Source organism: Choloepus didactylus, chromosome 2, assembly GCF_015220235.1.
Source record: "Choloepus didactylus isolate mChoDid1 chromosome 2, mChoDid1.pri, whole genome shotgun sequence".
Lineage (NCBI taxonomy): Eukaryota > Metazoa > Chordata > Mammalia > Pilosa > Megalonychidae > Choloepus > Choloepus didactylus.
The window spans coordinates 141,802,354-141,815,264 of record NC_051308.1 but is presented as its reverse complement, the minus strand read 5'-3'; the positions used below and the strand labels follow the sequence as shown (position 1 = coordinate 141,815,264).

At 42.0% G+C, this 12,911-nt stretch overlaps 1 protein-coding gene across 1 annotated transcript; it reads left to right on the top strand.

The window, feature by feature from the left end:
* Positions 1–10,862: 10,862 nt before the first annotated feature.
* LOC119518477 (trafficking protein particle complex subunit 2) lies at positions 10,863–12,701 on the top strand. Its single transcript, XM_037815643.1, has 2 exons — positions 10,863–11,313; positions 12,544–12,701. The coding sequence occupies exons 1-2, from the start codon at positions 10,990–10,992 to the stop codon at positions 12,640–12,642; spliced, it is 423 nt and encodes a 140-aa protein (XP_037671571.1). The 5' UTR covers positions 10,863–10,989; the 3' UTR covers positions 12,643–12,701.
* The last annotated feature ends 210 nt before the right edge of the window (positions 12,702–12,911 follow it).

The following is a 12,911-nucleotide window of genomic DNA, read 5'->3' as shown; positions in this document are numbered from 1 at the left end:
TAATATAAAAATTGTTAGCTAATAGAAGGTGGTTAACTAGTAAAAGAGGTAAAAGGGATCCTGTGGGGTCCAGAAGTAGCAGATGTAAAGAAAGCGTGTAACAAAAATGTTCAAAAATTGATTGTGATGTTGAATACACAACTATATGATGAAACTGTGAACAACTGTACACTTTTGATGATTGTATGGTATGTGAAGATAGTTCAATAAAATTACATTAAAAAGAAGAAAATATAAAACTAGGAAATAAGCACATGAAATAGTGCTCAACATATCAAGGAAATGAAAATTTAAACCACAATTAGAAAATTTTAGCTGCACCAAATACAAATGTTGATGAAGATGTACAGCAACCAAACTCTAATACGTTGCACTACATAATGTACACAACCACCTCAGAGAACAGTCTGGAGATTTGTTAAACAGTTAAACTTGCATTAAACATGCAATCCAGCAATCCTACTCTTAGGTATTTACCCCTCGAGAAATGAAAACATCCTTTCATCAAAAAACTTGTACACAAAGTTTCATAGCAACTTTTTTCATGATAGTAAAAAACTGGAAAAAGCAAAAGTCATTAAAAAGATAAATGGCTTAAAAACTGTGGTAGTTCCGGTTGGCCAAGATGGTGGTGTAAGATGCTCCAGGGTGTCATTCCTTCAGAGAATCTTTGAACAACTATCAAAAACTGGCAGGGCCATCTGCCTCGGAACTCTGGAGAACATTTAGAGGGTTGCAGAAACTGGGTGAGGGCTGAATCAAAAACAACAAAAAAAAAAAACACAGTTTTAGAAACAGTAAGATAAGCTTGTGGTACCCTTGCAGGCCCTTCCCCCTATCCATGGCACGGTGTGGAGCCGGAGCCTGCACTCCCACTATGCGACCCTGGCCCTGTTCTCGAGGGAACAGAGTAACCTCTGTGCACATACCAGGTTAACCGCCCATATGTCAGTACCAATCTACTGGATGGCAGCCTGAAAGACTGAACATGGAAACTTGTCTCTGACTTTGTGCACAAGTCAAGCAGTATAAGAAACTATGAAGTCAAAGCAGCCTGGGGCAAAGGACTACTGGTTTTAAGACATACAATAGAGCACCTGGGAGGAGGGAACTATTTCATAGGGAGTAGAGGAGTCATTCAAATTTCTATAAATAGGGGAATTCCTAAGGCCAAGAGGAAGCACAAGCCCAGGCCAAGCTTCAAGCTCAGAAAAGACTTCCACTGCAGGCTGATCTTGATAAGAGGACTAAATTCTGAAGGACACAGTCCCAACCAAGGGAGAGTCAATTTGCAAAGACTGTGAAAGGTGTATTTGCATTCGTTTGTTTTTGTTAATTCCTGGCACTCAAGAAAATCTTTCTCATATTAGTAGCCTATAAAACTTAAGGAACAGATAGCTCCAGGACTAAACTCCAGAGTTAATACATTAAAATATTCAAATGTATAGTGTACAACAAAAGATTACAATATAAACAAAGAAACAGGAAATGATGGCCCATCCAAAGAACCAAGAAAAAAATCAGAAGACCAACTTTGCACATACCAGACAAAAGTTTTTAAAAAACTGATCTTCAATATTGTGATGGTTAGGTTCATGTATCAGCTCAGCCAGGTGATGGTGCCCAGGTGTCTGATCAAGCAAGCACTGGCCTAATCATTACTGCACGGACATTTGTGGCTGGTTAATAAACCAGAGGGCTGGTTTATTAAATCATCAATCAATTGACTGCATCTTTGGCTAATTACATCAATGAAGGGTGTGTCTTCCGCGATGAGAGAATTCAATCAGCTGGATTTAATTCAGTCAGTTGAAGACTTTTAAGGGAGGAGAGAACCTTCACGTCTTCTTTGGCTAGCCAGAGTCTCCTGAGGAATTCATCGAACAGCTTCATCAGAGTTGCCAGTTCACTGCCTGCCTATGGAATTTGGACTTGTGTACCCCCATGATTGCATGAGACACATTTATAAAATCTTTTTTACAGATTTTACAGATAAATGTATATTCACAAATATCTCTTGTTGATTCTGTTTCCCTAGAGAACCCTAGATAATCAGCTTGGTATCAGGAGTGTTCTTGCAAAACAGAATTTTAAAATGGACTTTTACAATTGGTTTTCTACTCTGATTAGATTCAAAGGCACTAATGACTCCATTTCCAATAATCAAGATGGCACTGACAGTCCATGGCATGAGTTGGCAATGGAGAGATGCAAAATATCACTTTTTGATTCTCCTAATCATACTCTTGTACAAGGCAAGGCTCTGGGTGACAGTGTTTTTGACACCTTAACAGAGTTTTGTGGAATTAAGACGTATAATGATGTTGGCTGGTTGTTCTTAAATACACCAGATAAAGTTATAAGAGAAAGGGACAAGCTAAAGGCTTCAAATTTGAAACTTAAATGCCATATGACATATGTAAAGGTTTCTATCGGTGCCCTGAAAGAAAATCTTATTTCCTGTGGCCACAGACTTGAGATCTCTGAAAACCAGATTCAGAGTCATCATGAGAATAGCAGATTAACAATGTAATCTGAAATCTCAACCTTTCAGGTTGTCTGCTGTTAAAGTAAGAGTGTTGATTGGAAAAGAATGAGACTCTGAAACTTGGAATGGGGACATCTGGGTTGATGATAATGACAGTGGGTATACTGGAACCCTGGATTCTACTGAATCTTTGCTAGATGTACTTGTGGTGGTCTGCCCTGAGGAAACAGTCCCCCATCTCCAGTCAGTCCTGAGGAGACAGCTACCCAACCTCCAGGCTACCTTGAGGAAAGAGCTTCCTGCCCGACCGCCACCTAAGGAGATTAAGCCTTCAGTGCCTACTAAACCTGTAATCACCTCCCCTCAGGAAGCAGCCCTCAATCCTCTGGAGAAATTAATCCTGTTTCACCAGATGAAACTACAACAGAACTTCCTGAGGTAATTGGCTTGATGGATACTTCTAATTCTTTTCATGACCCACCCCCACCACTCTTTTCTTCAAGGCCTATAACTAGACTAAAGTCCCAACAGGCCCCAAAGGGTGAGGTACAAAGTGTGACCCATGAGGAAGTATTTATACTCCAAAAGAAATGCATGATTTCCAATTTATGCAGACAGAAATCAGGGGAATATGTGTGGGGATGGATATTAATGGTGTGGCATAATGGTGGAAGGAATATAAAGTTGGATCAGGCTGAATTTATTGATATGGGCCCACTTAGCAGAGATTCTACATTTAATGTGGTAGCTTGAGGGGTTAGAAAGAGTGTTAACAGTTTATTTGGGTGGTTGGCTGAAACATGAGTCAAAAACTGTTTGACATTACCTGAGGTTGAAATGTCGGAAGTCCCCTGGTATAATGTAGAGAAGGGGATCCAAAGGCTTAGAGAGACTGAAATGTTGGAGTGGATTTATCATGGAAGACCTGCTCACACACCACAGGAATGCCCAGAGGACACACCTTTTACCAGGACTGTAAGGAATAAATTTGTGAAACTAGCCCTGTTTCCCCTGAAGAGCTCTATAGTCACCCTTCTCTGTAGATCAGTTATTACTGTGGGAACTGCTGTCACTGAGCTGGAATCTTTAAAGACAATGAGGATAATTGGATCCCAAGTTGGCAGAAGCCACATGGCAGCACTTAATTGCCAAAGACAAGGTGGTCATGGCTACCATAATGGACAGCAGGCTTACAGCAGCAGTCAAAATAATCTGACTTGCAGAGACTTATGGCATTGGCTAGTAGAACATGGAGTACCTAGAAGTAAAATAGAGGGCAGTCTGCTAAATTCTTGTTTGATCATATAAGCAGAAGAATTCTAGATCAAGTGAACAGAAGTCTAACTTGAATTACAAAACCAGAGAGTCATGGTCCCTTAATTAATTCCCAAACTTGAGACAGTTTACATACCTGGAGCCCCTTGAATGAGGGTGTGATGGTTTAAATGTATTATGTCCCCAAAAATGCCATTTTATTTGATGTGATCTTGTGTGGGCAGAGGTATCAGTGTTGATTAGATTGTAATTCTTTGAGTGTTTCCTTGGAGATGCACCCCACCCAACTGTGGATAATTTCTGATTGGATAATTTCCATGGAGGTGTTACCACACCCATTCAGGGTGGGTCTAAATTAAATCACTGGAGCCATATGAATGAGCTGACAAACAGAAGGAACTCAGTGCAGCTGAGAGTGACATTTTGAAGAGGAGCTACAGCCAAGAGGGACACTTTGAAAAAAGCACAGGAGCTGCTGATGAGAGACAGTTTGAAGATAGCTGTTGAAAGCAGATTTTTGCTTTGGAGAAGCTAAGAGAAGACAAACACCCCAAGAGCAACTAACAGTGACATTCTTGAGGAACTGCAGCCTAGAGAGGAACATCCTGAGAGAAAGCCTTTTTGAAACCAGAATTCTGGAGCCGATGCCAGCCATGTGCCTTCCCAACTAACAGAGGTTTTCCAGACACCATTGGCCATCCTCCAATGAAGGTACCCAATTGTTGATGACTTATCTTGGACACTTTATGGCCTTAAGACTATTACTGCATAATCAAATAACCCCCCTTTATAAAAGCCAGTCCATTTGTGGTGTTTTGCATTCTGGCAGCATTAGCAAACTAGAGCAGAGGAGAAGGCTAGGTACCCTTGTAGAAGGACCCTGTTACACTGCCAAAAATTTATACTGTTATCTTCCTCCCAGCCTTCCCCAAGGGGACCTACCATCTTTTACCAGGGTAACTGCATTGGGGAAAAGGAAATTATCAGATACTTGAGGGATTATTAGTCACTGGCTCCGAAGGGGCATTAATTCCAGGATACACAAAACATCACTCTGTTCCTCTAGTCAGAGTAGAGGCTTATGGAGGTCAGATGATCAATGGAGTTTTGGCTTAGGCCCATTGCATAGTGGGTACAGTGTGTCTCCAGACTGATTCTGTGGTTATTTCCCCAGTTCCAGAATGCATCATTGGAATAGACATATTCAGCAACTGGCAGACTCCACAGTTGCTGAATGTGGTAGGAAAGGCCAAGTGGAAGCCACTAGAACTGCCCCTGCCTAGCAAAATAGTGAACCAGAAGAATACCAGATTCCTGGAGAGATTAATGCCACTCTTAAGGACCAGAAAGATGCAGGGGTGGTTATTCCCACCACATCCCCATTCAATCCTCCTATTTGGCCTGTGCAGAAAACACATGGATCTTGGAGGATGACAATGGATTATTGTAAACTTAACCAGGTGGTGACTCCAATTACAGCTTCTGTTCCAGATGTGGTATCATTGCTTGAGCAAATCAACACATCCCTTGGTACCTGGTATGCAGCTATTGAGATGGCAAATGCTTTTTTCTCAATAGCTGTTAGTAAGGACCACTAGAAACAATTTATATTCAGCTGGAAAGGCCAGCAGTATACTTTCGCTGTCCTACCTCAGGGGTATATCAACTCTCCAGCCCTATGTCATAATATTGTCCACAGGGATCTTGATTGATTCTTCCTCCCACACTGTTCCATTATATTGATGATATCATGTTGATTGGACCTAGTGAGCAAGAAGTAACAATTACTCTAGATTTGTTGGTAAGGCATTTGTGTGTCAAAGGATGGGAGATCTATCCAACAAAAATGCAGAGGCCTTCCTCCTCAGTGAAATTTCTAGGTGTCCAGTGGTGTGGGGCAGGTCCAGATATCCCTTCTAAGGTGAAGCATAAGCTGTTGCGTCTGGCCCCTTCTATGACCAAAAAAGAGACACAATGCTTAGTTGGCCTCTTTGGATTTTGGAGACAATATATTCTTCATTTGGGTGTGCTACTCCAGCCCATTTATCAAGTGACGAGAAAAGCTTCTAGTTTTGAGTGGATTCTGGAGCAAGATGAGGCTCTGCCACAGGTCCAGGCTGCTGGGCAAGCTGCTCTGATCCAATGGTGTTGGAAGTGTCAGTGGCAAATAGAGATGTTGTTTGGAACCTTTGGCAGGCTCCTATAGGAGAATCACAATGCAGAAACAGGATTTTGGAGTGAAGCTTTGCCATCCTTTGCAGATAACTGCTCTCCTTTTGAGAAACAGCTTTTAGCCTGCTACTGGGCCTTAATAGAGACAGAATACTTAACCATGGGCCACCAAGTTACCATGAGACCTCAGTTACCCATCATGAACTGGATGTTGTCCAACCTGCCAAACCATAAAGTTGGGTGTGCACAGCAGCACTCCATCATAAAATGGAAATGGTATATATGAGATAGGGCTTGAGCAGGTCCTGAAGGCACAAGTAAGTTATGTGAGGAAGTGGCCCAAATGTCCATGGCCCCCACTCCTGCCACTTTACTTTCTCCTTTCCAACCCACAGCTATGGCTTCTAAGGGAGTTCCTTACAATAAGTTGACTGAGGAAGAGAAAACTTGGGCCTGGTTTACAGGTGATTGCACAATATGCAAGTACCACCCAAAAGTGGACAGCTGCAGCACTACAGTCCCTTTCTGGGATGTCCCTGAAGGACAGCGGTGAGGGGAAATCCTCCCAGTGGTCAGAACTTCAAGCAGTGCACCTGGTTGTTCATTTTGCTTGGAAGGAGAATTGGCCAGAGGTGCATTTGTATACTTATTCATGGGCTATTGCTAATGGTTTGGCTGGATAGTCAGGGACTTGGTAGGAATATGATTAGAAAATTGGTGGCAAGGAAGTCTGGGGAAGAGGTATGTGGATAGACCTTTCTGAGTGGGCAAAAAACATGAAGATATTTATGTCCCATGTGAATACTCACCAGAGGGTGACTTCAGCAGAGGAAGATTTTAATAAAAGTGGGTAAGATGACCTGTTCAGTGGATACCAGTCAGCCTGCTTCCCCAGCCAGTACTGTCACTGTCCAATGGGCTCATGAACAAAGTAGTCATGGTGGTAGGGATGGAGGTTATGCATGGGCTCAGCAACATGGACTTCTATTCACCAAGGCCAACCTGGCCACAGCCGCTGCTGAGTGCTCAGCCTGCCAGCAGCAGAGACCCACACTCAGTCCCTGATATGGTACCATTCCCTGAGGTGGTCAGCCTGCCACCTTGTGACAGGTTGACTACATTGGACCACTTCCATCATGGAAGGGGCAGCGATTTGTTCTCACTGGAATAGACACATACTCCAGATATGGGTTTGCCTTCCCTGCAGGCAATGCTTCTGCCAAAACTACCATCCATGAACTTATGGAATGCCTTATCCACCATCACGGTATTCCACACAGCATTGTTTCTGACTAGGAACCCTATTCACAGTAAATGAAGTGAGGGTATGAGCACATGCTCATGGAATTCTCTGGTCTTACCATGTTCCCCATCATCCAGAGGCAGCTGGTTTGATAGAACAGTGGAATGGCCTTTTGAAGACTCAATTATGGTGCTAACTAGGTGGCAATACCTTGCAGGGTTGGGGCAGTGTTCTCCAGGAGGCTGTGTATGCTCTGAATCAGCAGCCACTCTATGGTGCTGTTTCTCCCATAGCCAGATTCATGGGTCCAGGAATCAAGGGCTGGAAACAGGAGTGGCACCACTCACTATCACTCCTAGTGATTCACTAGGATAATTTTTGCTTCCTGTCTCTGCAAGCTTAAGCTTTGCTGGTATACAAGTCTTAGTTCCAAAAGGAAGAGAGCTCCCACCAGGAGAGACAACAATAATTCCATTGAACTGGAAGTTAAGACTACCACCTGGTCACTTTGGGCTTCTCGTGCCTCTGAATCAACAGGCAAGAAAGGGCATTACTGTACTGACTGGGGTGATTGATCCTGACTATCAAGGGGAGCTAGGACTTCAACTACATAATGGAGGTAAAGAAGAGTTTTCCTGGAATACAGGAGATCCCCCTAGGGCATCTCTTAGTAGTGCCAAGACCTGTGATTAAATTCAATGGAAAACTGCAACAACCCAATCAAGGCAGGGATATCAATGTCCCAGAAACTTCAGGAATGAAGGTTTAGATCACTCTACCAGGCAAATAACCAAGACCAGCTGAAGTGCTTGTTGAGGCTAAAGGAACATGGAATGGGTAGTGGAAGAAGGTAGTGATAAATATGAACTATGACCACATGACCTGTTATAGAATTGAGGACTATGATGGCATGAATATTTCCTCATTGTTTTGTACTTTATTTTTCATTTCTTAGTATTTTAGTTATACAAAATCAAGTTTAAAGAGTTAATGTTACCCAAGGACTTGCACTCTATTCTGGAGAGATTTAGTGTGTTTCCAGTTGTACATAGGACAGCTGAGTATTGTTAGGTGAAACATATGCCTGTTATTGTATTCTATTTAGACATTAAGTATGGTTTAAGGTGATGCATATAGCTGCCAGGTTGACAAGGGGTGGACTGTGATGTTTCGCTGGTTAGCTGGTTAGGTGGTTGTGTGTCAACTTGGCCAGTTGATGGGGCCCAGGTGTCTGGTCAAGCAAGCACTGGCCTAACCATTACTGCCAGGACATTTGTGACTGGTTAATAAACCAAAAGGCTGGTTTATTAAATCATCAGTCAATTGACTGCATCCGTGGTTGATTATGTCAATGAAGAGTGTGTTTTCCACGATGAGAAAATTCAATCAGCTGGATTTAATTCAATCAGTTGAAGACTTTTAAGGGAGAAGAGAAGAGAGAGAACCTTCACTTCCTCTTTGGCTAGCCCAGCCTCTCCTGAGGAGTTTATTAAATACCTTCATCAGAGTTGCCAGTTTGCTGCCTGCCTATAGAATTTGGACTTGTGCATCTTGCCCTATGGAATTTGGACTCATGCATCCCCACAGTTGTGTGAGACATTTTTATAAAATCTTATATTTACAGATATCTCTTGTTGGTTCTGTCTCCCTAGAGACTCCTAACTAATACAAACATGCTCAAGGAGAAAAAGAAAAACATGGAGAAAAAAACAAAGGATATCATGAAAACAATGAAGAAAAATATGAGAATCTCAGTAAAGAGGTAGAAATTTTAAAAAAGAAACCAAGAGGCAGGGCAAGGTGGTGGATTGGTGAGCTGTATGTTTTAGTTACTCCTCCAGGAAAGTAGGTAGAAAGCCAGGAACTGCGTGGACTGGATACCACAGAGCAATTTGACTTTGGGCATACTTCATACAACATTCATGAACACGTCGAACTGCTGAGATCAGTGAAATCTGTAAGTTTTTGGGGCCAGGGGACCCGCGCCCCTCTCTGCCAGACTCAGTCCCGTGGGAGGAGGGGCCACAGCGCTGGGAAGGAGAAGGGAGAACTTCAGTGGCAGCTCTTATCAGAAACTAATTCTACTGATCCAAACTCCAACCATAGATAGACTGAGACCAGACACCAGAGAATCTGAGAGCAGCCAGCCCAGCAGAGAGGAGACAGACATAGCAAAAAACAGCAAAGAAAAACTCCAAAATAAAAGCGGAGGATTTTTGGAGTTCTGGTGATTATAGAAAGGGGAAGGGCAGAACTCAGGCCCTGAGGCACATATGCAAATCCCAGAGAAAAACTGATCTCTCTGCCCCCTGGATCTTTCCTTAATGGCCCTAATTGCTTTGCCTCTTAGAATTTCAGTAACCCATTAGATCTGTGAGGAGGGCTTTTTTTTTTTTTTTTTTTTACCTTTTTTTTTTTTCCTGTTTCTAAAACAATTACTCTAAGAAGCCCAATACAGAAAGCCTCAAAGACTTGCAATTTGGGCAGGTCAAGACAAGACAGAACTAAGAGAGCTCTGAGACAAAAGGCAATAATCCAGTGGCTGAGAAAACTCACTAAACACCACAACTTCCCAAGAAAAGGGGGGTGTCCACTCACAGCCATCATCCTGGTGGACAGGAAACATTCCTTCCCATCTCCAGCCCCATAGCCCAGAGCTGCCCCAGACAACCCAGTGTGACGGAAGTGCTTCAAATAACATGCACACACCACAAAACTGGGCGTGGACATTAGCCTTCCCTGCACCCTCAGCTGGTTGTCCCAGAGTTGGAAAGGTGGAGCAGTGTGAATTAACAAAGCCCCATTCAGCCATCATTTCAGCAGACTGGGAGTCTCCCTACACAGCCCAGCAGCCCAGAACCACCCTGGGGGGATGGCACTCACCTATGACATAGCACAGTCATCCCTCAGCAGAGGACCAGGGGGTGCACAGCCTGGAAGAGGGACCCACTCGCAAGTCTCAGGAGCCATACACCAATACCAAGGACTTGTGGGTCAGCAGCAGAGACAAACTGTGGCAGGACTGAACTGAAGGATTAGACTATTGCAGCAGCTTTAAAACTCCAGGATCACCAGGGAGATTTGATTGTTAGAGCCACCTGGCCTCCCTGACCACCCAGACACACGCCCCATATACAGGGCAGGCAACACCAACTACACACACAAGCTTGGTACACCAATTGGACCCCACAAGACTCATTCCCCCACTCACCACAAAGGCAAATCAGGGGAGTACTGGCTTGTGGAGAGCAGGTGGCTCGTGGACACCACCTGCTGGTTAGTTAGAAAAAGTGTACTCCACAAAGCTGTAGATCTGATAAATTAGAGATAAAGACTTCAATTGGTCTACAAATCCTAAAAGAACCCTATCAAGTTCAGCAAATGCTAAGAGGCAAAAAACAACAGAAAATTATAAAGCATATGAAAAAACCAGACAATATGGATAACCCAAGCCCAAGTACCCAAATCAAAAGATCAGAAGAGACAAACTACATAGAGAAACTAATCAAAGAACTAAAGATGAACAATGAGACCATAGTACGGGATACAAAGGATATCAAGAAGACCCTAGAAGAGCATAAAGAAGACACTGAAAGACTAAATAAAAAAATGCATGATCTTATGGAAATTAAAGAAACTGTTGACCAAATTAAAAAGATTCTTGACATCTCATGAGAGGCCAACCGTACAGTCTCGCGAGGACGGTTCCGGGAAACCCGGGTGAAGCTGCGGATAGCTGGTGTCCTCCGCGGCTATTGACTCGGTGCCTCGCTTGTGTGTGTCTCGCCACAGGAGCCATTTACTGAAGACAATGTCTGGAAGCTTCTATTTTGTCATTGTCGGCCATCATGATAATCCAGTTTTCGAAATGGAGTTTTTGCCAGCTGGAAAAGCAGAATCCAAAGACAATCATCGTCACCTGAACCAGTTCATAGCACATGCTGCCCTCGACCTCGTAGATGAGAACATGTGGCTGTCTAACAACATGTACTTGAAAACAGTGGACAAATTCAATGAGTGGTTTGTTTCAGCATTTGTTACTGCAGGCCATATGAGATTTATCATGCTTCATGAAATACGGCAAGAAGATGGGATAAAGAACTTCTTTACTGATGTCTATGATTTGTATATAAAGGTATGATATGTTCTGTCATTTTTTAAATCTAATTATAAAACGGAATTTTTACTTTGACAGGAAACTGGTCTGTTGAAGTAACTCCCTTATGCTGCACATTTTTCATCACAGACCAGCTTTCCCCCATGGGCAGAACTATCCCCAGTAACTCCCTCAACAGGCGAGTCTTCACTGCCAGGTTAATAATACATATTTAGGAAACAACTCCTGTTTATTATTTTTAAATGATTCTGAAGGTAAATCGGTGTCATTCTCCCCTTTTCAGTAGATATAACTGATTTTCTTATGGAACTCTAAAGAGAGGCAAGGAAGCAGTGTATATAAGAGAAAAATGCTTTATAAATTTTAATCTCAAATGTTCATCTTATAAATAAGTTACAATGCAATGAATATAGATTGGCAGGAAGTGATTCTTATGAATAGTCACTCAAAGAAAATGGTGCCATCTCAGCATTTCTTGATTTTTAAAGAAAAAATAGTAGCACTAGGACATCAGTAGTTAAACTGCAGTGCTAGCAACAGTATGTTCTTAATAATTTAAATGGGTTTTGTATTTAGACATGATTTCTTGCATATCAACAATTATATAAATTTAACAATCAATATTGCTAGTCAGAGATAGCAAATAAGCCTATTTAGCCTCAGAGAGATGGACGGTATCAAGTGATTAAGGTGTAAAACTCAGTAACTCCTTTTCTCATTAGTAATCCCATAATAGTAATTTTCTCTCACATGTTATGATACACTTACTTTCTCTGAGAAACTGATCATTTATTTAGACTTGTGCTAAAGGAGAGTCTTAAAAACCTGATTTAAAAAAAATTACTACAAAAGGGTAACTTAAAAATAGCAGTGTGGCTTCACTTTCCTTAAGCACAGGGCAGGTTTTTTTTTTTGGTCTTTTTATGTAGCCAAAGGGCCTTGTGGAGTGGTCTGTGAATACACAGTGACTGCACCTGGCAGTGGGCATGACTTCCACAGGCAGCCCTTCTCATCCTCCCATTAGTTTTCCCGTGGGTGCTTCTCAAACCCAAAACACGAGAACAAACATTTCCTTAAGGGGTGATTAGTATGTAACAAGAAAGCATTTTTTAAAATGTGGTCTTCAGACTTTGTTTTGAATGTCTTTGATGATTTCTTTTCATTTAAAACTTCAAAATAATATTCTTCTAAATGGATATGATTTGTGAGCCTCTTTGACAAGGACACTAATAGCTTCTTCTTTTCTAGTTTGCAATGAATCCATTTTATGAACCCAATTCTCCTATTCGATCAAGTGCATTTGACAGAAAAGTTCAATTTCTTGGAAAGAAACACCTATTAAGCTAAAGGCTGGAAAAGTCTGAAATAAACAATGTCACTTAGTACAATGGAGTATACTCAGGAATTGTAAGTAACTTGATTAAATAGCCTGGGAAACTTAAAAAAAAAAAGATTCTGGATACTCATAGTACAAGACTAGACTAAGTTGAACAATGAATCAGTGACCTGGAAGATGACAGAATGGAAAATGAAAGCACAAAAAAAAAGGAATGGGGAAAAAAAATCTAAAAAATCGAAATGGACCTCAGGTATATGATAGATAATATAAAATGTCC